Source organism: Dendroctonus ponderosae, unplaced genomic scaffold (assembly GCF_020466585.1).
Source record: "Dendroctonus ponderosae isolate FM_Combo_2020 unplaced genomic scaffold, Dpon_F_20191213v2 Dpon_F_20191213_5, whole genome shotgun sequence".
NCBI lineage: Eukaryota > Metazoa > Arthropoda > Insecta > Coleoptera > Curculionidae > Dendroctonus > Dendroctonus ponderosae.
Genome location: NW_026018715.1, coordinates 8,427,211 through 8,450,118, shown reverse-complemented (window position 1 = coordinate 8,450,118; position 22,908 = coordinate 8,427,211). Strand labels below are relative to the sequence as shown.

Below are 22,908 nucleotides of genomic sequence, written 5' to 3'. Positions count from 1 at the left end.
AGATTAAATTGAAACGGTCAAAAGTGATAGAAAAATAACCGATTTGAAAATGATCACAACTTTTCCAGAATGTGCAACGTAAATTTTTCCGGCAAATATAAACAATCCAAAAAGTGCGAAATTTTGAGTTCCATCCGAAACGAGTTAAATTTGGAAAATTGGAAATCAGGATTTTACTGTTTTTTTCTTTATTTCAAATTTTACTCAGGGAAAAAATCGCAGTTTACTTAATTTATAAGTTGACAGTCACACATTTTAGAAAATCTATTCTAGGAAGTTGGAAGTTAATAAAAACTATTGAAAGAAAATGAGAACATTTTATCGAAATTTAGTTAGAAATCAGACTTTCAAAAGCACATTCCCTTGAAAAGATCTGAAAAAATTAACTCGCAAAGGCACCAAATCAAGACACGTTAAAAGTATGGCATAGGCAATAGAGTATTGAAAAAAAGTCAGTAAGAAACCGCTATTCATTCGGTTCGCTTTCTTTAAGTAGAACTTTAAAAATCAAGATTGACCGTAATTTCAACTTAAACTTAAAAATTGTTAAATTTACAAAAAATTTAAATTGCATTGATCAAACGGGATAGACGAAAGATTCAGAACTCAAAAGAGAAAGACGGGATTAACAAAAATAACCGATTTGAAAATGATCACAACTTTTCAACTTTTCAAGAATGAGCAACGTAGATTTATCCGGCAAATATAGACAACCAAGAAAGTAGGAAATTTTGAGAGTTAAATCCAAAACGAGTTTAGTTTGGAAAATTTTAAAAACTCAGGTCTTTACCTTTTACCTATATTAAATTTTGCTCGGGTGAAAAACAGTAGCTCAATAAATTTAAAAGTTCACAGACACACATTTTAGGAAATTGGAAACAGAAGGTGGAAATTAATAAAAAATACTGTAAAAAACAAATGAAAGAAAGTGAAAATTTTATCGAAATTGAGTAAGCACTATGATGAGATTTTTTTTATAAACTCATAAAAAAAAATAAAGAAAAATATTCAATCAGTCTTTAAAAAAAATTTGAAATCGTGCTCAAGTAAAAACCTAATTAGTCGAAAAATTGTTTGTAAGTTGATTTCAAACACCCAAAGTTTAAAAAAATCGCAGCGAAAGAAACATTGATTTATGAAAATTTTTAGGATTTGATAAAACTTCTTATGAGCATCTCTGAATATTCTGAAGCAAACTTTTTTTATATTGTATATTGTCTGGAAATCGAGACCATCAGCTAAAAACGCTTGAAGAAAGTTTACCCAAAAACACATTTAAACAATTCACAGAAAGCGGCAAAACTTGTTGAAAGATAACCGCCAAACCCGTTAAAAATACGGCAAAGTAGAGGGAATTTTTAAACAACATGCGGCAATTTATTCGATTTTCAGATTAACAGGATCGTTGTTATTCAAATCTTTTGTGAGAGGCTGGAATTCTGAAAATAAGCTGAAAGTTGTCTAGAAAATGTCTTAGAACTTCGACAAATTTGTCAAACTTTTAAAATAATGCCAGCGATACAGGAAATTTAAGATTTAACTTTTGTGTTCTAGTGTTTCTACTTCCCATGTGAAAAGCTTTTGAAGTAGAAACTTAAAGTAAATTTTTTAGACGTAATAAAAGTGGTCACAATTGCATTTTGTTCCAGACGTGCTTGAACGAACAAGAAGAAGCTACACAAGGAATCGAAGGCGACATCGAAATGTTTGGAACAAAGGAACTGGCATATTACATGACACTCTTCGATTGGGAGCTATTTTGGTAAGTCGCTCCTGCTTCCCTAATTAAATTGAGAAACTGCATCCACTTTGTCGTCTTCTCACAAGTAGATTCAGTAGGTTTTTGATAGAACTTGATAAGCTATTTAATATTTTAGGTGCGTTCATGAATACGAGCTACTTTATCATACATTCGGAAGACATCACTTCGGACAAATTACAGCGAATCTGGATGTATTTCTGCGACGTTTCAACGAAATTCAATTCTGGGTCGTAACCGAAATCTGCATGATGAGCAGCTTGAGCAAAAGGGTCGCTGTCCTGAGGAAGTTTATCAAATTAGCTGCATAGTAAGTATCAAACTAAGAAGGGATTTGGTAACATTTACATGTTAGGATGTGAAACTTAATATTTCTTGACGTCGTGGGACGCTTTTCAGAGACAAAACTGAAGTCTTTCCTACGAAAAAAAGCGACAACTGGAAGGATTCCTGAATAAGGTTTTAAACCCTGACTCGGCCTAAAAGCGTTTATTAACTGTAAACGGTTGTATTATGAAATAAGTGTTCCCCTGCTGTGGAAAATGAATCATTTGTACTCAAAATTTATAGGGTCAGAATCGCAAGAACAGACAGAAAACTTAACGTAAATAGATTTCTTACGAGCTAACATTAAATTCGTTAGGCACAAAGGAATATTCACCACTTGAACGTTCTTGAGTGATGCCTTTTAATAGACTTCGGTTTAAACTGAGTTACTTTCGGGTAAAAACATCTTCCCGTCTGGAAGCTACAAGAAAGTTCAGCAAATTTCAAATTAGTCTGATAATGAGCAAATCCGTTATTTACCAGAATGAATTTCAGTTGCAGAGAATTCCAAAATCTAAATGCATTTTGCGCCATCGTTATGGGATTAAGCAACGTGGCCGTATCCCGTCTATCTAATACTTGGGATAAGCTGCCATCAAAGTTCCGAAAGCTCTTCACTGAATTTGAATCAATGATAGGTACTCGATGGCTTTATTCACATGAATTAATTCCATACTGAACACGACTGTTTATTTAGACCCAAGTAGAAATCACCGAGCATACAGAGTGAGCGTTGGAAAGCTCCAGCCGCCAGTCGTGCCCTTCATGCCCTTACTGCTGAAAGACATGACCTTTACACATGAAGGCAACAAAACCTCCCTGGATGGACTAGTTAATTTTGAAAAAATGCACATGCTTGCTCAAACTATGAGGACCATTAGATTTTGTAGGAGTAGACATTTAGGTAGGTTAGACGCAAGTGTGGCAAACAGGGTTTTAATAACGAATTGTTCGATAGTTTTGGACCCACCGTCCCCGAAAAGCGAAGGAGAAGTCAAGTCTTACATATCCTGCTTACGAGTAATCGACAATCAACGGATCTTGACGAGTATGTCGCAAAAACTGGAGCCTAGAAGATCGTAAGTACCACATCAGGGAGCAGCAGGTAAAAATGCTGGTCGTTTTTACCGAATATCGCGCTATATAAATACGTATAGGTTTTACAAATTAGCGCACTGATTACTAGGCTTTAAGGATAGGAACATTTTCAGAAAACAATCACCTGGTATAGTAAATATTTTCCACAATACTATTTAGCAATGAATCAACACATAAATCAACAGTTAGGTGAAGATATACAACATTATAGAATAGCAACGTAACTGTTTAGGTATTTGTAAACCAGACTTCCAGAAGCAAGAATGACATAATTTAAATTAAAAAATATATAAGAAAATTTAATATCCAAGTAACCATAGCATTTAAGCGGAATCGTACAAAATGACCTAATAAATCATTTTGATACCATCATTGAAAAAATGTATGTACAAGTAAAGTAGTACTAGTGAATCCCATTACCTTAGGTTAATTTACTGTGAATTATTACTGGCGTCGTTCTAATGATTAAGTTTGGATTTGCATGTCCATTCATCCCTAAATATTGGCATACTCAAAACACACAAACACCTTAAGGTTTTTTTCACTGCCATAGTGGGCCACAAAGCCATTATTTAACCAAATTTAAATATGTACAACGATTCAACAATAAAAGCCCTTTATGTACACATGCAAAGCTAAGCGTAAACACATTGAACATGGACGTCAAAAACGCCGCTCCTCCCATGTAAATACTTATATTAAGAAAGAAAATAATCAAGCGCACATTATTTATAGAGCACCTTATTTTCATATTCTGTAAATAACTATTTATCAAACCTATACGATTAGAATTTAGTGGTGAGCCACTTCCAAGCTTTAAATATGTGCAAATATTTCACTAAAACATTTCCTTATACACAATGTAAAATAAACCTTGCAGATTTTTATGTAATACACATTTGTAAACAAGCAATTTCCAGACACAATAAAAGCGCTACTTTCATAATAATGAATCATACGACCAGTAAATACCAATAATAAATGTATTTTGAATTTATCCAGTTATTTAGAATAAGAAAAGATAAAAGCAATAAACTACCAAATTTGTAAAAAGTGAATATTTACTATATACGATTATCTTCATGTGTAATAGCAGTAAATTAAAATGTATAAGTATATATTATAGAGCAATTTGTGTTGTGATACTGAAAAGTTTCTAAGATGGGAGATAATGAATGTGAGTCAGCACATTCCTTAATCTGCAGAAGATTAACAAATAAAACCATTAATGAGAAAACAGATATGCGAACGATTGGCTTCTTCAATCGGTTCAAATGCTAACACCTAACTAGGTTCAGTGCTTTATTAACTTTCCCTACACCATTAGTCAATAATTGCTGATAAAGAATAGAGCAGATGGAGGAATGTGTACTTTTTAAATCGAATATTCCGTTTTTATGTACAATACTAAATTAGAATAGAAAATGAAAATTTTATATGAAGATTTGTTAGGACAATCATTCATATTAACATTAGCAAAATAAGCGATAGAATTTCCAAAAACTTCATACATTTAAGGATCTCTAGGTAGATAACTTTTCGAATGCCAAATAGGTATTTTATATGCATTTCCCAGCGAGAGATTAAAGTTATTTTCCACCCCTTACTTCTGATCTTTGCAATCCAAAGTGTGATTAGTTATTTCCAACTTTCCTTACCTTATAAGAACAAACAATCAGTATTTTCTTAGTACCTTTATAATATATTTATGTCAGCTAGTTAGTATAAGATGTGGTTCGTGAACATTACGCGAATAATAAAGTAGACTTGGTGTGTATTTTCTGAATTTCTTCTCAACATTGTTTACATCCTATACCATTAAAACGACTATACAAGCCATAAAATTCCAAGTGGAATGCAGAAAATGCATGCCCCTTTAACTGTACTTACAAGATATTTCTGAATCGGGATCAAAACATTTCCACATGAATATATAAGGTCAATTTTCTAATTTTTAAGAGAGATCTTCTTCATCTTTTCTAAATAATCTAGGAAATTGTGTAAAACTTTTCTACTCCGCCAGACTAAAAGAAAAAATCGGCTTACCCCAAGAAAAAAATAAACAAATATCTTGTAAGCAGAATGTAATTGTGATATTTTTTCGATGTTAAAACCATTTTCATATTAGAGTTCTAGTCAAGTATGATTATTTCTTTTTCGACTAAAGCGGCAACTAGTCAGTCGCCGAACTGTAAGGAAAACTCCAATGCATGCGAAATAATTTTAGCCTGTAGTTATTCCATATTGTAACCTCAACATAATAATTGTAAAATTTTAATATATTTATTTCTCTGAGTATTTCGATCATACTGTTATATTGTTGACCGGCGATATGAAAGCTTAGGGGCAGGACTCATTAAAATGCCCATAACAAGAACATCAGCATATATTTGAATATACGACATCCAATCTTAAACAAAAAACTGCCTTACGGTAAATAAGCCATTTTCTTTAAATCGCACCATCCTCGAGCGTTATATAAAATAAAGTTTAATGTAACCTAGATATATCAGAAAACGTAGTCATAATTACGTAAGATGCAAATCCTTCACTGGCCGGTGGCTGCCGCTTTCGCTCTCTTCTCCCGGGCCTTTTTGCCTTCAGTAAGCTCTTCCCTCTGATCTTCTTTTAACTTAGGCAAAATTTTCGTTACCACTCCCGTTCCCAATGTAACTGAACCATCTCTAAGGGTAAACCGCTGACCTTGTTCCAGAACCATGGGCTTTATCATTCTCAATATCAATCTGTCAACAAAATTAGTTTGGTAGCAGATGATAAATAGCACCCAAACCAAGCGCAACAGATAAAGGAGGAGGTGCGTTATAATGACAAGATTACAATAAGATTTTGGAGCTGTTTGACGATGAGCGCGTGAAAATGTTCACTAACAAGTGCCAAAAATTGGCTTAGAAAAAACAGTGACAAAAAAGCGTAATGAGCGAAATATTTGCATAGAATAACAGTAGAAAATGCGATGAGCAAGTGTGAAAATGTGAAAACAGATCGGGACAGGAAACGGATCTGGAACCGACAATGCTTTTTGTCCAAAATTTCAATTATGTCTGCCTAGCTTTGACCCTTACTGTATCTATCGACTTTTAATTACCAAATCACTGTATTTGTTCGGCAGTATAAAAATTGCCAAATTCCGCTAAACAATTTCCCGTAAATTTCATCAACTTGGTAAGTTTATAAGAAATTTCTTACCTTGAGTCTTCTCCTGGCATAACCATTTCCTTGTCTGGCACCAAAACTTGTACAGCGGAATCCCAAGTTCGACAGAACATCTGCAGCTGAATATAGGAGGTAAATGGTTTTGCTCGGCCACCTTCCTCTTTATTCAAAATGTACACTTGTGTCTCGATGTGATCGTAGCACTTTACTGTGCCTGGCTTGGCCAAGACCATTCCTGAAAAACCAACGAATTAAAACGGAAAGTATAAAGTGTCTAAAGGCTAACCTCTTTTGATGTCATCACGTTTGATTCCCCTGACCAAAGCTCCCAGTTGATCGCCTGCTTGTGCTTCGTCCAGAATTTGGTGGAACATTTCTATTCCTGTGACGGTCGATTTTAGCACTTTGTTAAAACCGACGAATTCACATTCGGAACCTTTTTTGATAATACCACGCTCCACACGACCGGTTACGACAGTACCACGCCCTTAAATAGAACGAAATTTTCAAGTCTCTTTCAAGCACTAGCTAATTGAAGTTTACTGGCGTGATTATTCGAAATTTCTTACCAGGAATTGAGTAAGTGTTCTCAACAGGCAGCAAGAATGGCTTGTCCAAGTCCCTAATGGGTGTGGGTATATGGGCGTCTACCGCCGCCAACAGTTTGAGAATCGCGTCTTTGCCGATTTCAGGCTGTTTGCCTTCGAGTGCACACAGAGCAGATCCTGTGATTATGGGAATATTATCGCCATCAAAGCCCATTTCTGTTAGCAGTTCTCTGTAACAAAAAGCATTTACAGCTGAAAAAACTAATCGCCTAAATGAATCATCAAGTGGAGCAACTCAAATGTGCGCTGGAGAAAAATATAGTAGTAAATATCCGCTTTTAGACAACTTTCATTTACTATTCACTTTCAAATATAGGAACCCCTTCTGAATTCGAAGATTAATTTGTTGTATATTTACCTAATTTCCATTTCAACCAATTCGACCATTTCAGCATCAGCAGTATCAACTTTATTAATGAAGACGACGATGTCTTTAACTCCAATTTGTTTGGCAAGAAGAATGTGTTCCCTAGTTTGGGGCATAACGCCATCAGTGGCGGCAACCACTAAAATTGCACCGTCCATCTGAGCAGTACCGGTAATCATGTTTTTGATGTAATCAGCATGTCCTGGACAGTCGGTATGCCCATAATGTCTGGATTCGGTCTGATATTCGATATGCGCAACGTTAATAGTGATACCTGAAAGAGAGCAGACAATTAAATATGTATTTTAATTTGGATTGTAACAAAACAATTTGGATGTGGATTTTGCAATTTGTCTTGCCTAAAAACCCCTGGTTAGAAAAATGTAGTAAAAGGAATGGAATGTCCAGATAACAAAAATTTCAACAACATTGATGAAATCCCGAGTGGAATATTGACACACACTTTATATATTACCGAACTACTATGAATTCGTATTATTCAAGAGTAAATTCCTACGAAATGAATATACGTAAAAAGTATGCGTAAAAAATTGCCTATTTATTTCCTACGATAAAATTTTGTAAATAGAGGGCTCAACTTATTGGCTATCGCCCCAAACACTCGCAGCTCCAAGAGAATAGGAATCCGCAACTTGCTTAATATTTCTGAGTTCACCCACCTCTTGCTCTCTCCTCAGGAGCATTATCAATGTCAGCATACCCTCTAGCTTTAGCCAATTTCTGGTCGGACAAAACTTTGGTGATTGCAGCTGTAAGAGTGGTTTTCCCATGATCGACATGGCCTATGGTGCCCACATTACAATGGGGCTTATCCCTAGCAAACACCTTCTTTTCCGAGTAGAGCCTCGTCTGATTAGATTGGGGAATAACAATTTGCAGAGTTTTCGCATAGTTGTGGAACCGTGAGATAGACTTCCTGTTGATTAGATGCCGCAGAGTTCTATGGGCAACTAAAACCAAAATAGACTGATAAAAAAGAGGTTCAAAGCAAAGTTATCATGCAGTCTTAACCTCAAACTGACCGGTTTGTTTATTATACTCACCTGGAGTTAAAATGCGAGCCACCACAATAGAGGACATTTTCGGAAGTTTTGTTAAACTCAGATTTCGTGTCGGAAAGGTTCACTTTATCCCTAATTATTTAGATTAAGAGGAAAAAATGCACATGAGTGTTATGTCACTAGCACTTCAACTTGAAATTATACAAACACTCATACCAACCATAAGGAAAAATACTATTTTACTTTCTCTATGATACCAATCTATCGGGATTACTTCACCAAACGGCCTTCTTGTTGCTGTTTTTAAAGTTGCCTGTACGACAACTTTTTAAATTTACGGCCGATTTACAGTAAGATATACAAGATTATTATTCTAATAAGTCCATACCAAGGCACTGAAATTTCATCGTTTATTAGTTAATTTATATCATAAATATATATTTTTTCTAGGTGAAATCCAAATAAACATCTCAATCGCCCTTATCAACCATTTCAAATATTTTAGGTTCAGCATCTTTTTCTTTTGCCCAACATAATATTTTCCCATTTTCTTCTGATTATCATTCAAGTAGACATTTTTGCGTTGATTCTGTCTTGAATTTCGTTTTTGTCATATACATTTTCGATGGTCTAAATCAGATTTTAGGGGCTTGGTTTACTTTTTGAACAACTTTTTCCATTCTATGAAGCAGATTATTCAACTTTTTCAATATTTGTTCTGTGCCCTCACCGGTACAGAGTATTTCTGATCTGAACCCATGCTGTTTGTCCGCAAGTGTGGTAAACGTGATAAAAAGTTTCCTCGGAAGATGGTAGCATAGCTGCGGAAACGGGCGTCAGGTTAAACACAAAGTTTCGACAAAGTGGCATAACGACAAAAAAAATCGTAGTGATTCCCCATGTAAAGAAACAAAAAAGTGTGGATCCGCTACATAGAATTTACGAATAATTAAATGTTACTTATTCGTTTCGGTATGCGTTTACAGCCGCGCTTAAATAGGCCATTGTGTACTTAAACGTGAACTGAAACTACGCTCAATCGTCTTCTATTTTCTTTACTATACGACTTCAAACAATGTCTTCCTTTTTCCTGAGATAAGAATTCTCCCAGGCTGTGCGGTAAACGGTAGATAAGATTTTATCTTAATGGAGATGAATGTCATATGGAATTTGAATCTATTTGTATGGTAGTATCTTCTATTGAATGTGGAGAAGCAATGCAATCAAATATTAATGCTTAAAAAAGGGATTATTTTTTTTAGTGATTTTGGTATTGGATTAAAAATCATCGATTGATGGTGCAGCTTTATTTATAGTCTTTTTTGTGTATAATTGGATAACCAGATCCGAAAAGTATCCTCTAATCAAAACTATGCAGCTTGCAGGGGGGCCGAACGAAAAAACACAGATACAAAACCTTGGGGAAAAACTAGCTTGATTCAGAATTTTTTATTTGAAAATCACGGGACTTTGAAACGAAATAAACATACCAATCACATTTATGAAATATTCAGATAATTTTATAATAATTTAAGATATATTTCACTTTTTTGTTATTTGCAATATTGGAAAGAACTGGTCTTAAAGGGCGTCTCTTCCTTTCTTCATATAATTTCGTAGTAAAAACCACTGATAATTTTGCTCGGATTTTGGGAAACTGGTTCAATGGACTAAAATAGTTACCTATTTTTAAAAGTGCCTATTCAAAAATGTAGTGGTTGCCTTATGGACCATAAAACATATTTCACTTTAGTCAATTAGAAAGCGCATTAAACTTGCATTTTTTAGCTCAAATAATTTTTTTATTAAACTAAAATCTATAGCGAAGAATGACGAAATTAGATTGAATTTTTTCAAGGCAGATTTGAATTAAATTACAGGAAAGTGATCGTACGGAGAAGTTTAATTTTTTCGGTTTTGAAAAACGACTTGTAAAGTTCGCTGTTTTTGAGCTTTTAATTGATAAACTGCAAAAACGTCAAGGCCATTTCCAAAGGCACGTTTAGCACACACGACCAGTTATTAAGAGCCTAAAAAAAATCCGTAAAGGACGTTAAGAAGTAAAAACTGAATCTGATACTCCAAGCTTTTTGAAAAAGCGTGTTTTATGCGAGGTTCAAAGCCAGAACTTGAAAACGATCAGTGTATCAACATGCCCAGAAACTGAGAAACATCTAGAAAAAACTATACTAAAGAAAGAGTGGATCGCTGGAATATAAGATTTTAAGACACGCTAAATATACCAACACAGTTGTCTTTGAACAATTTAAATTTTGAACATTATCGATGTAAAACTAGACGAATAAAGCAGCAAATAATATTTGAAATAAAATATGTATACATGCTGTTCTCACGCACAAGAATGAGAGCTGTCGCTTCTAGAAGAATCAAGTAATTACCTAGAATGTCATTATTTCTTCGAAGCAGGAAAGATAACAGATGCTTCGTTCATTGTTTCATAATTGGCATCAAGTTGATTAAGACTCTGACGATTGACGTGTAATTATAAGCCAGCCGTCTATTATCTAAACTAAAAATACCTCTTTGCATCTGCATATGCCGGATCTATCGAAAAATGCCTTTCTGCAATAGATTACAATCGTAAAACAACCACAGAGTGTTGAAGCTGCAATTGTTTATTTCTTGTGTCACCTCAACCAGAAAAATATCGACGTCTTGCTATAGCATTAGCAAAATAGTTTCTTTGAAACTAGTTGTACAGAAATTTTCACTTTCTTTCAGCCTGATTGTCTATATTCTGAACGTTGGCGTCAATTTTTCGCAACACGCTGTATAGGCTGAAAATTATCATTTCGCTATTGGTGCAACCAATCCATTCCAGCTTCCTTCCTGCAGGAAATTTTCATCGTCCTTATTGGGCGTCTCTTCACAACTCCTCTTTGGCCCACAACAATTCAATTCGAAACAGATCGATATTCATACAAATTGATTCCCGATGGGTGACAGGTTATGGGGAGATTTAGTGCGTAGGGCGCTAAAAGTCCGGCCCAAATTGACCACCCTTTCGAATCGAATTTGGATTTGTGATTGTATTTTTTATTACCAATTGCTTCTTCTCCAAACGTTAAATATACACGCTGGAAAGTCCTTTTTGTAAGTGAAATTTCACAAAGTTCCTGAAAGTTATTACCTGCCGACAGGTTTGCTGGGGAGATACTTGCGGACAATGCCTCTGAGTGCTTCTATAAAGTATTCATTTGCGATCCTCAATAGATGGGTAATCAGGGGATATTACGAATTCGCAAAATCTCCCCTTGCATGCGTTGTATCAGCATGGTGGAGACATCAAGATGACGCCACAAACGCACTGTCGAAAACGCTTTATTATCGTCTGGATACTCCTGATTTGTGTAAGGGAGATGCGGGGACACGCGCTCACTCGCAGGAAATCGCTTAAAGGGGTTGCTCGATGATGGATTAGAAGCCACATCATGTTGTCCAATTAAAATATTATGTGTAGGTTTTGATTAGGATTCATTAATACTGTGATTGGCTCGATCCTGCAGAACAGTTTGGAAGATTTCATGAAAGTATGGGCCAAAGTTGTTAATTTTTTATGATATGAAAATCGCACTTTGGGCCTTAGTGTTATCGATTTTGGCTGAATCATGGTAGATTTAATTGAAACATGTGCAAAACGTCTTTCAATTTAAATTAAAATGGTGCAGAGAAATATCCTAACTAAAAAGGTTTACAATTTAAAACTAGCTGTAAAGATCTCTGAAACTTTTGGCCCAATTAGGCGTTTTTTAAATTCGCATTACGCATCAGTTTAAAGTTAAACACCCTAAACATTGCATAAAATTGAACATTTATTTGGCAATCGAACCCACTTTCCTTATTCTCAAAAGAAACCAAATTATAAAGTTCTTACAAAATGTTGGAAAGTAGCAGGGTGAGAAACTTATTTTGAAGAGAACCAACTTTGGGTAGTAGTTAGCAAATTAGAGACAATAAATTATCTCGAAATGACTGATGCTTGGAAAAATATAGAGACTTCTAAACAAATAATTAGATAAATTTGGTATAACGTCGTATAACGTATAAAAATGTACCCAAGTGCCGGATGATTGAAAATAGAAGAAATTTGTTTCCATATGGTTTCGAGTTGTTCTTACGAAATCCAGCGGCGCTGAATTTTGGACCTCTTCCAGTGAACGTGAAATGCATTTGAAAATAAACAATTATAAAAAAGAAAAATATACAAATTCATAAATTACATACAACTGCCTGATGGTGGAGTAAAATTAGAAATCTGTTCACAATAATTAGGCTTTTACTTATAGAATCTAGAGCCTAGACTTACAGCGCACCATTATATGCCTCGTTCGGTGGGCAACAAATATATTTGGAAAAAACCGTAAAGGAAATTCGGGTTTCAAAAATTTGAGAAAAGTATCTAATAAATTACATATAAGTGATGATGACGCAAAATTAACACATTAATTTGAATGGTTTTTTCATAGCAGATTCTGGCGCACAATCTGAGACCAGTCCGACTGCCAACAAATGGGGTTCGAAATAAAAAGTTATTTGGTTACACGAAAATAAAAAAAAAAAATTCAAAACAAGCGTTGAAAATGGTGCAAAATTATTGAAAAATTGATTGAAAATTTTGCGATAAATTTCAAAGATGCCCTGTTCTATAGCTTTTCGAGGCAATTACAAATGCAAAAAAAAACAAATAAACGATTGAAAACATAGAAAAGATTTTTCAAACGAGCACGAGTGGTTGATGATGGCAAAGAGGTGAAATTTGGACACTTTCGTCACACTCTTTTCTGGTTGCCAACAAATATATTTGGAAGCCAACGTTTAAAGAACTTTGGTTTAAAAGAAATTGACCAATTTAGAACCTGCATACAAATGCCTGATGATGGCACAAAATTAGTAATCTGGTCATACTTATATACAGATTCAAATTTGTCTTACAAAATCGATAGCCGCACAGTTAAAAGTCTATTTTGATTCCCAAAAAAATATTTAGAAATAAGCGGTTGAAGAAACTGAATTTGACAAATATAAACGAAGTAAAAATTAGTAGTCACATTCGACATTTTCTCATCAGATCTACAGACGCACTGTTCTGTTTTTCTTTCGGTTGATATGAAATGTATCTAAAAAGAAACGATTTAAAAAAATTAGTTTAACAAAAACTGCAGTACCGAAATTGGAACGCGGCAGCAAAAGTGATTAAAAAACGATTTTTAAAAACTAGTTGATCAAAATGGAGCCGAAATGGATCAAAATTCGGTTTGTTATCACACTAATAACAGATGCGAGTTTTCTCTGTAAAGTCGGCATATGCATATGATCCTGCTTATGGAAAGTTCTTTCAAGGAAAGGGTTTTGAAAAGGTGACTGAATAAAAATAGGCCAAACTGAAAGTTGGTATATGAATTCAACATTATTCTGCAAAATCTGCAAACAAACTCGTATTTACATGATTTATTTTATAGTTATAGTTTCGGAAAAATACACCGAAACGTATTTTAATTGACAAATAAATACAATAAATGACTGAAACAAAGGAATTAATTTTGATTTATTTTATAGTAAATTAATCTTTAAAGAATATGTTTCGAGGAAACATTTTTACAAAACTATCCCCTACAGCAACAATGCCACATTTGTTACACAATTTTTAACTTTGCCCTAAAGGCAGATTTTGATTTGAAAAACAGGTTTAAAAAATTAGAAGTTCTTACGTAAGCTCTCCGTTGTAAGTTTTTTTTAAGTAGACAATGTCAATAAACTGTACAAAAATTAACGGAGTGGAAGAAAGCTATTATGTCGCAAAATTGTAACTTTTGTGACAAAATAATGTACAGATTTTTGTGAGTTGTACACTTAAAAAGTATTTTTTCAAACATAGTTTGCTAAGTAACTTAAGCGACATTAAGTTGAAACTTTGGGTAAAATCGCAACTTACCTAAATGAACGAAGGATATCTACAAAGAAAGTATATTATATGCGTCTCTTGCAGATGCACATCTAAAAACATTTCTTTGCAGGAAAACTTGTTCAAAGTGACAGAAAACAATCACGATTTCAAGTATTTTCCACCATTCCATCTAAGTTCGCTCTTTTCAGAAATCCTAAAATGTGTTTGACTTTTATTAACACGGGGACGAAACAAACATCAACCAACGTTTGTCGCAAATTGCGAAAATTCCTGAAATTCTTACTCGATCGTATGACAATGATATTAAATCTGGACAAAAAATCAGCACAGTCAAAAGCAGTATATTACATCCGTCTGGGATACTGATTTGTGGAAAAGGGGGAACTTCAGGCGCGTGACAACCAAAGCGAATAAAGGGCTTTTAGATTTTATTGTAATTTCATTTTTATGGCTTTTAGCAAGCTCTGTGTGGCTCTCATCCGACATTCAGGAAACAAATGTTGTTATGAAACCGAAAAAGGATGATATTTCACCGATAGAGACATAAAAATACCAATAGAAAGTCCAAGCTCCATAAAAACGCTTTTTTATGTATATATCGCAAGCGGCTTTAGATGCTAATTTTATTCCTAGATCAATTAATAGAATATGGACATTTACTTAATGACTAGGCTAAGAGAGTCTCAGCATTACCAATGCCAAAATAAAACAACTTAATACGGCTTATTATAGGTATGCACTTAAATGTTTAAAGTATTTATTGCCTGAAGAGCCGAAAAATCTTATAAAAGGCTAATTGATATGCTCTAGGGAAATGTTATCTCCATCGGAATATGTCTGATGACGACTCATTTAATCGCAAAAGAGTAGATGCGGAGGCGTTTAAGTTTAATTTTATTAGAATTGCGGCCTTTGCACGAAGATTCCGCGCCAGGAAACTGTTGAGAAACTAAAGCAAGTAGGACCATAAATGCACAGTGTTTTATTTTTTTGTTGTAGTTGGTTTCACAACAGCCGAATTATATTGTAACTTTTTCCAACAGGCATTCATTTTTTGTTCTCATTCATTTTCACTCTTTTATTTCTCTAATTATGTCAAGTATTGTTTTTTGATGATAACTCCCGAGAATTTTGCCAATACAGTAGTGCGGAAAAGACTGTTCGGAAGTATGAACAAAATATCTTAGTTTGTCTTCGGTTTTATGTCTGTTTGTGACATTCTAATTTGCTTTTTCTCACAATTCTCTAACGCGTATGTAGTAAATGGTTTACAAATTATTACTTCTCACATCTTAATGAGAATTTTTAATGGGCGATGCAGGATAATGCCTAATTATGCTGTACTTGTTATAGAGAACTTATGCGTCCTTCTTCCTGTTGTTTTTTTAGTTATTTAGCTGCACCTGAAGTACCAGTTCTCTCATGCGAAGTATCTTCAGCTGTTTTCCATACTTTGCTCTTCAAGATGCTGCTCTATTGTTCATTTACGTTAGCTTCTTTGGTTGATTGAATTTTAGTAAATTTTATTTTTGATTGCGCTTTCAAGCAACAGCTTTGCGCTGTAATATTCAAAAGATTCCACGTTCAATTTGTGAATACAGTGAATTTAATGGTCAGATGGTCCCATTGTCGTTAACTATTTCCTCCTGCAATGCTTGAGTAATGCTTATATACAGAGCATTCTAAAGTTTGGTCATATTTAACTATGAAATTTATGAGTCAAAATACGTCGCTTGCTCTGAAAAGTTTTTAAGATAGTTTAATGGTCTATGGAGATATGCGTTAAAACTTTTTTCACTTTTTCGTTTACTTTGTTGAGTGAGCGAAATGTATTAATTTATCTTTACCTAATCCTTTTCTCCAAAGCAGTTTTTTCATATGTGCATAAATCATCCTAAAGATAATTTCACATTTTGAAAGATTGGAACGTGAATCAACAAACAATCATTTAGAAAAGTAGCTTACAATTCATTGATTGCACACCCGCTATCCCAAAAATGATAAATCCGGGAGCATTCGACAAAAATTAGTTTTTGCTAAGCTTTAACAAGAGATCAAATATGATCACATCAAACGTCGGTGTACTAAGTAAAAAATAAACTCGATCCAACTGAATGCAAACATATCTTTACCTGTGAAACAAGTTTTGTCATTACTTAAATGCTTCCGAAAATATTTAAAAAAATCTGCATGAGCAAAACCAGCCGATTGCGGCTTCAAATGAACCTCTAATGTTGCTTTTGGTTACAGAATGAGCAGATAAAATACTCAGAATTCCGGACACCATGTATAGTAAGAGAGCTATAAGTCAAATCTATTGATTCCTCACATTCTATCCTTATCTTGAAATTAGCTTTGATTTGAGACTTGAAAAAAAGTTTTTCAACACAAAACTTATGGTTATAAAACATGGAATGGGAAGCTTTGGCCAGTAAGTTTTCTCATTTAAAGAATTCCGCTTGGAAAAACAAAATCTATTGTTGGTGGCTCTTTGGAAGTGGGTTCTTTTAGTACTTTCCTCAATTTCGTAAAGGGTTTTCTTGTGATTTCTTATGTTTATATGAGTAAAGTTGCGGAAATGATTCTGGAGCGGATGAGAAACCTTCCAGATAACTGTTTTAGGTACGACGACTGATTTGCATTTTATTCTGAGCCAATCACATTTTTGTGCGTTCTTTATACACTTTATTGTATCCTTAGTTTTATCACATTTTGTTCTTTTACCATTACTTATATCGAGCGACACATTTTCTCTGATTATGAAACATTTTATTGCAATTTAAATTATGGCTATGGTCGCTTTGTCTATCGGCATAAAAACCAGTTTCTTCTGTTGTTGCTTCATAAATGCCGGTACCCAATATGTTCAATCGCTTTTCGTGTATTGTACATGTTTGTCCTTTTGATTAGTGCTTTAATTTTTGGATAGCGGATCGTTTTAGGTGCAGAGAATTTGTGAAAACATCGAAGAATATTAACCGAGGAAGATTCGAATTGGGGAACGAATTTGTCTCGTAAAAAACGAATTCAGCAATTCTGCATCAATGCATCTTATCGCATCTGTAAGTGACAGTCTTCGGGTTAACATTACATAAACTTGTGTTACGTATTAAAAAATCAGCAAGAGAATAAATGAAACTAAAAAGCAAATGCAAAACAGGAGCGATTTTACAGATGGAAGCTATAAAAATAACAAAATGAGTGAGGAAATTCGAGCAGTTTTGACTCCGAAATCGAAATTTGAATATGAGACATTTAGATTCAAGATTATGACAACATTTCGCACAAAAATTCAAACACGACGTTGCTTTTAACGAAGTTTCTCAAGCCCCATTTGAGCCTGAGAACTCGTTTTCGCATCGTTCGATAGAGAATTGAAAAGTCGATTCAGTCATAACAACATGAGGGATTAAATTCGAGCAGTTTCGTCTCAGAAAGCAAAATTTGAATATCAGACACTGCGGTGCAAGATTATGCGAAAATTTCGTGTTTTTCAATTTTAGATTTGCATGTTTCTTTTGAGCTGTAAAATCGACTCAACATGACACTGCTTTTTTGAAGTTCCTCAAGCCCCTTTTGGGCCACAGAGTTGGTTTGGAATAGTTTGATAGAGAATTGAAAACTCGATTCAGACATAACAACTTGAGTGCGGAAATTCGAGTAGTTTTGTCTGAGAGAAAGAAATTTGAATATATTGAGAAGCGGCGGATCGAGCTTCCAAGTAGAAATTGTAGTAGAAATTCAGTCTTTTATTATCTATGAAATTAGAAAAATTATCGTTAGTCGACGCAACTCCGCCCTTGGATCAGATGTGCAGTTGCGCCCAGATCATTTCGCACCTTTACATGCACTTTTTCCGAAAAGTTAATTAGCCTGTACATAATAAACAACTCGCCAGGAATATTGTTGCAAGTTTTGAAGAGTATCCTGAAAAACTAGCCACAAATACGATGTACGCTGTGACTATGAATTTCTGCCCTGTATATATTAATGCCAATCTCATGAGGTGATCAAGCCAGCATTACAAGCGTGATACACGTACAACACATAGAGCAGTTTACACCTAGATATCAACTATGACACTTCCAGCGAATTTATCGATGTAGAAATCAAGAATTCCCAGAGCCACCACGGTCATATATCAAAGTTAAATGTGATGTAGATAAAACTTATTTAAATAATATTACTGTTATCGTTAAACTTTAGGAAATAGTCTTGAACGTGCTGATTTTCTGATGTCTGCAAAGTTTGAGATTTATGTTTCTAACGGGACGGACATAATATACCAGGCCATATGTGGCGATCTTGATAGGCCCAGACTGTGGAATATAGGCCGCGAAATCTAACAAATGCGGAATGCACTTTTGATCCACATCATTCGTCATCATAATTAACTGGACTGGGCAAGAAGTGTCTGTGAAGATTGCCTTGTCAGACGTCTAACGCCAGCAAGCTTGAGTAGTTATCCATCAGAACGATTCAGTCGATTATTGATGGTAAATTATTTAACCATCAGCATTCAATGAACTAGAAAATACACACATTCCGTGCAAGTGTATGCAAATTTTATCCTGGCGGCTTGACTGAAGAATTCATTGAAGACAGGAAAATAGTAAAAATCGAATGAGGCAGGAAACTAAGCAATTGGTTCAGCCACAACTGAAGCAAAATTAATTGAAGATCATCAGAGATCCGGATTTCGAAATATTTTTTAAAGTTCCCTGATTTATCCTCTGCACAGATAACCATTGATTCAGACTTTGACGACTTGCCAACACATCAATTGGTAACAACTTGTTTTCTAGGAACATTCTGTAAATGCGACTAGTTCCAAGCCTAGCAAGGCATGCTTCCGTTGATGCGCAAACGGCTATGAAAAAAGATCAAATCTCTTCAACGTTTGCCTTAAACCAGCACTAAAACACCATAAACTCCCATCTTAATGGTAATTCGCTCCACATAGGCAATGTTCCGCTGGAGGCCTGGAGTGCCAAAGACTCGGGTTCGGCATATCAAATACGATAACGGGGCTCAATCTACTACATCACACATTACCCGACACAATAGTCACATTAAAGAATTTTTTTACCGTTCGTCCTATTGCTTTCGAGTTGGGCTACATGCCGATCTGAAAGTTTAATTCGGTTTTAAAGACAACGTGCCCTGGGAAGGAAAAGAGGCGCATTGTGTTTTCCTCCGGAGTCTTATTCTTCTTGGTTTAGACGCTATTTCGCTGAACTTGGCTCGAATAAATAACAGGAACAATTAAATTCAGTAGCAGTGTAATGCGAGCCTCATTACTATACGACATTCTACGCAAATGTGAATTTAATAGTCTGTCTGGTAAATAATTTCTTCTTATTTTTCAACTGTTTAAAATGTATTCTTTGCAATATCTTCATTAACTGTTGAGATTTAGAGCGGCTTATCACGCCCTGAGAATTTGATGCCTGTTATTATTATTATTATTAACAGAAAATGTATGTGTTTTATTATCAGCTGCATCCATTTGAAGGCGCCGAATAAGGATATGAGAAGCTGTAGCATGATAAGGAAACTGATGGAAAAATGGTGAAATTGTGCTAAATTCATAAAAAATTTCCCGAATAATTTTCAACTTTAAATTTATCCTGAGTGCTGAGCGATCAAAGACAAATAAGTTAATAAGGTAAGTAAAAAGCTGCAAGTAAAACCGAAATTAATTAAGGCGAAATTCCCAAATTGTGCCAAAAAGAAGAAAAGTTTAAATCGAAGTCGATAGAAATAATAGAAAATGCTCTATGCGTCTTTTAAGGAATTGCATTAGAGGCTTTCTTATGAGAACATTGTTAAAGAAATCAAATATTGTCCATTTAAAACATGTGCTTGCCTATTAGAGTGTTTTACATAAAACGCACAGTTTGTCTAATAAATATGTCAAAAGTCATCCAAAAGATACGAATAACAGAGGAAAAATTAAGCTGAGAATTGTCAATTACCTTTAGCGAGCTTTAGTCGCCTAAATTATATAAAGATGTTGTGAAAGAAGATGTAGAATTAGAAGCGAATTTTATTTATTGTGAAAGAATCAGTTTCAGTCAACAGCTTAGGAAGTAAAACGCTTTGAATTACTGGAACGCTTCGACTATATTTTAGCAATTATTAGTAATCTGTAATAGCAGAAAGTCCTATTAGACTTTAGCGTGTTAATTTTTTTAACATATCAATTAAACCAAGAGAAAATTGGGTAAACCAGCAGGCATATAACAACGGCAAACTCCACAACAATAAACAAGTGACAGAAAAAGTGTGAAAAGAATCAAAAGAAACGAAGTTATTTAAAATGAGCATATAATATAAAATAATTATGCCAATGCTTCAATTAATGCAAAGCTACTAAGTTATTTTCCAAGTAAAAAATGCATGCTCAAAAAACATCAATGCAGTTTTCAAAAAGATTAAATTTGTATTTAAAAAATATAGAAAAGGAGAAAAAATTCCCGCTTTTTGTTGGGAAACTGGCCAGTAAATCTGGCCCCAAAAATATTCCTGATTTTTGATAAATGGACTATTTTCAGGATTTGAAAAATAATTCGAATATAGAAAAGTTCAACTCAAGTAATCCATTGGGAGATATAAGTTAGTACATAAAAAATTTCTGTTATTTTTCAGGCAATAAATAATAATTAAACCGTTATTTATTTTATAAACTGAAAAACCCTGCAACGGTCTATATTGTAATTCATCCTCCCTTTCCTGCTAATCATATATAACGAAATACATAATAAATATGACAATATAACAAAAACTGTAAAAAAGAGGAAAAAGGAATTAAAATTCACTTTTAGAGACGAGGAAATTTCTAAGAAATAAATCCAGGCCATAATTAAGAGCATTTGCTCTTGTGTGATGGCAGAACTTAGTTAGCGGTCCTCAAAAGCAAACTCCCTAAAATCAGCAATCTTTTATCCCCGTCATAATTAGATCAACATCTGGATTATCGGGAATCCGCGCTCGAACAGAATTTACTTCGACAATAAAATCAGTAACCTGTTAAGGCCTTTATGGCTTTGGTGCAGGTCTTCTTTGATCAAAGAGGGGTCCTCCTGCACCGTTCTGTCGTCTGCTTCTGCCAGTAACATTTTCTTTAGGCGATTCATTCATCGTGCGCGCTTTTGGCCAGCCGGAACAAGAAGTGATAGCGGCAGATGCGTTTCCGTGATTCTGCGAAATAATAGCGCGATTTTAACAGTATTTTAGAATTTCAAAGTCAAATTTGATTTGCTAAATTTGAACGAGGTGGTGGTTTATGGTGCGCACAATTTTCGCCGTTTTTGCAAAATGAAGACTGAATTGCTGTTGGTGATTTCTTGGGTGTTTCTGGTAAGTATTTTTCAAAACAGTTAACATTGATTGAAGAAATTTTTGTGGAATTTTCCTTGATTAGTGGATTGAAATAAATTGCCAAACACTTAGTTGTTGGGTTCAAATGATGCCTTTTTAGAGACTAAATTGTTTTTATTTTGCTGCAATAACTTCCGATTTGGTTCGTCGTCGTCATTTACCGATCAATTTTCGCGCAGTTTTTTGCTTCTCTTATCAACTTGCGGTTCTTATTTTCAATAATTAACACTGGAGCCTTCGAAGGGGAGTAAATGGATGCAAAATATTGAGTTAGCTGGAGTTAATACGGACTTGTAGAGGAATTCCTTACGTTTGTCGGATGTCTTCTTCAGTGACAGGAAAAAGGACAAAATTTACAAAATTATCGATTAATTTCGCAAGATGCTTCCGGAAGACAATAATAAGGTTATTATGTGTTTCATGTCTCCCGAGGATCGAAACAAATCCATTTTGGCTAAATCAATTCGGTTTAGATCGACTGATGGATTTCTGATTAAATTCAGAAATGAATGCTATTCGATAGTATTCGATTAATTTAATTATTTTTCCGTATTATTTTTGTTCGTTCTTCATTCTTCATTTTGATGTAAGTCTTTTGAATTCTTGCATTTATGTCTGCTATATACGAGTTAAAATAAATAAAAATTCAAGATTAAAATTCATTTCATATCAAAAAATGCTGGAAAATTCTCCCAACTTGACGACTTACAATCCACTCATGTTTTCAAGAAGAGCAACAAAATGTAATAAAATTGAACATTTTGCTACGAAAAAGCTGAGAAGACAATCAGCCGTTTAAGTAAAGCCTGAAAGTAAATTCCAAATTGACTGCAATTCCGACCGTTAATAAGTTTTTTTTGTACTTTTATATATAAATGTACAAAATGTCTCTGGCCTGCCTTAATTCGCAACTTTTACATTCGTATAATTACAAGTGCGCAAACTAATAAGCATCTTTTAAAGCAGAAATTTAAAAAAAACTTGCAAGGCTTAATCAAAATTGGAAAGTGGCTATAATTTTTTACACTTAACTAATTAGTCTTTTTTTCAAAATACGGAATATCTGCTCTCCAGCTGTACTAATTTACTAATTTGAAAAAATTCTCACAAATAACGATAATAAGAAATGCATAATTTTTCTTTCATTTAGAAACTGAGACTTTGGTTATCAAATTCGAAAATGTCTGGGTCTGGATTACGCAGCTTATTGATGTACATGTAGCAATAACGAAACTATAAATAAT

At 34.4% G+C, this 22,908-nt stretch overlaps 3 protein-coding genes across 4 annotated transcripts in view; 2 read left to right on the top strand and 1 right to left on the bottom strand.

The window, feature by feature from the left end:
• The window catches only part of LOC109539619 (rap guanine nucleotide exchange factor 4), a 104,953-nt gene extending 99,992 nt beyond the window's left edge, over window positions 1–4,961 (top strand). For both annotated transcript variants that reach the window (XM_048666342.1, XM_019907483.2), the window contains 5 exons: window positions 1,650–1,762; window positions 1,878–2,069; window positions 2,582–2,724; window positions 2,784–2,990; window positions 3,045–4,961. In XM_048666342.1, coding sequence (XP_048522299.1) covers window positions 1,650–1,762; window positions 1,878–2,069; window positions 2,582–2,724; window positions 2,784–2,990; window positions 3,045–3,169 — 780 coding nt within the window. In that variant the 3' untranslated portion in view covers window positions 3,170–4,961. The remainder of the gene's footprint in view (window positions 1–1,649; window positions 1,763–1,877; window positions 2,070–2,581; window positions 2,725–2,783; window positions 2,991–3,044) is intronic.
• Window positions 4,962–5,554: 593 nt separating this feature from the next.
• On the bottom strand, window positions 5,555–8,598 carry LOC109539620 (elongation factor Tu). Its single transcript, XM_019907486.2, has 7 exons — window positions 8,398–8,598; window positions 8,014–8,304; window positions 7,325–7,607; window positions 6,928–7,136; window positions 6,645–6,845; window positions 6,392–6,593; window positions 5,555–5,928 (listed from the first exon to the last, which is right to left on the bottom strand). The coding sequence occupies exons 1-7, from the start codon at window positions 8,432–8,434 to the stop codon at window positions 5,733–5,735; spliced, it is 1,419 nt and encodes a 472-aa protein (XP_019763045.1). The 5' UTR covers window positions 8,435–8,598; the 3' UTR covers window positions 5,555–5,732.
• A 12,789-nt stretch (window positions 8,599–21,387) lies between these two features.
• LOC109539655 overlaps window positions 21,388–22,908 on the top strand; it is a 33,861-nt gene continuing 32,340 nt past the window's right edge. The window contains exon 1 of the mRNA XM_019907541.2: window positions 21,388–21,643. Coding sequence (XP_019763100.1) covers window positions 21,602–21,643 — 42 coding nt within the window. The 5' untranslated portion in view covers window positions 21,388–21,601. The remainder of the gene's footprint in view (window positions 21,644–22,908) is intronic.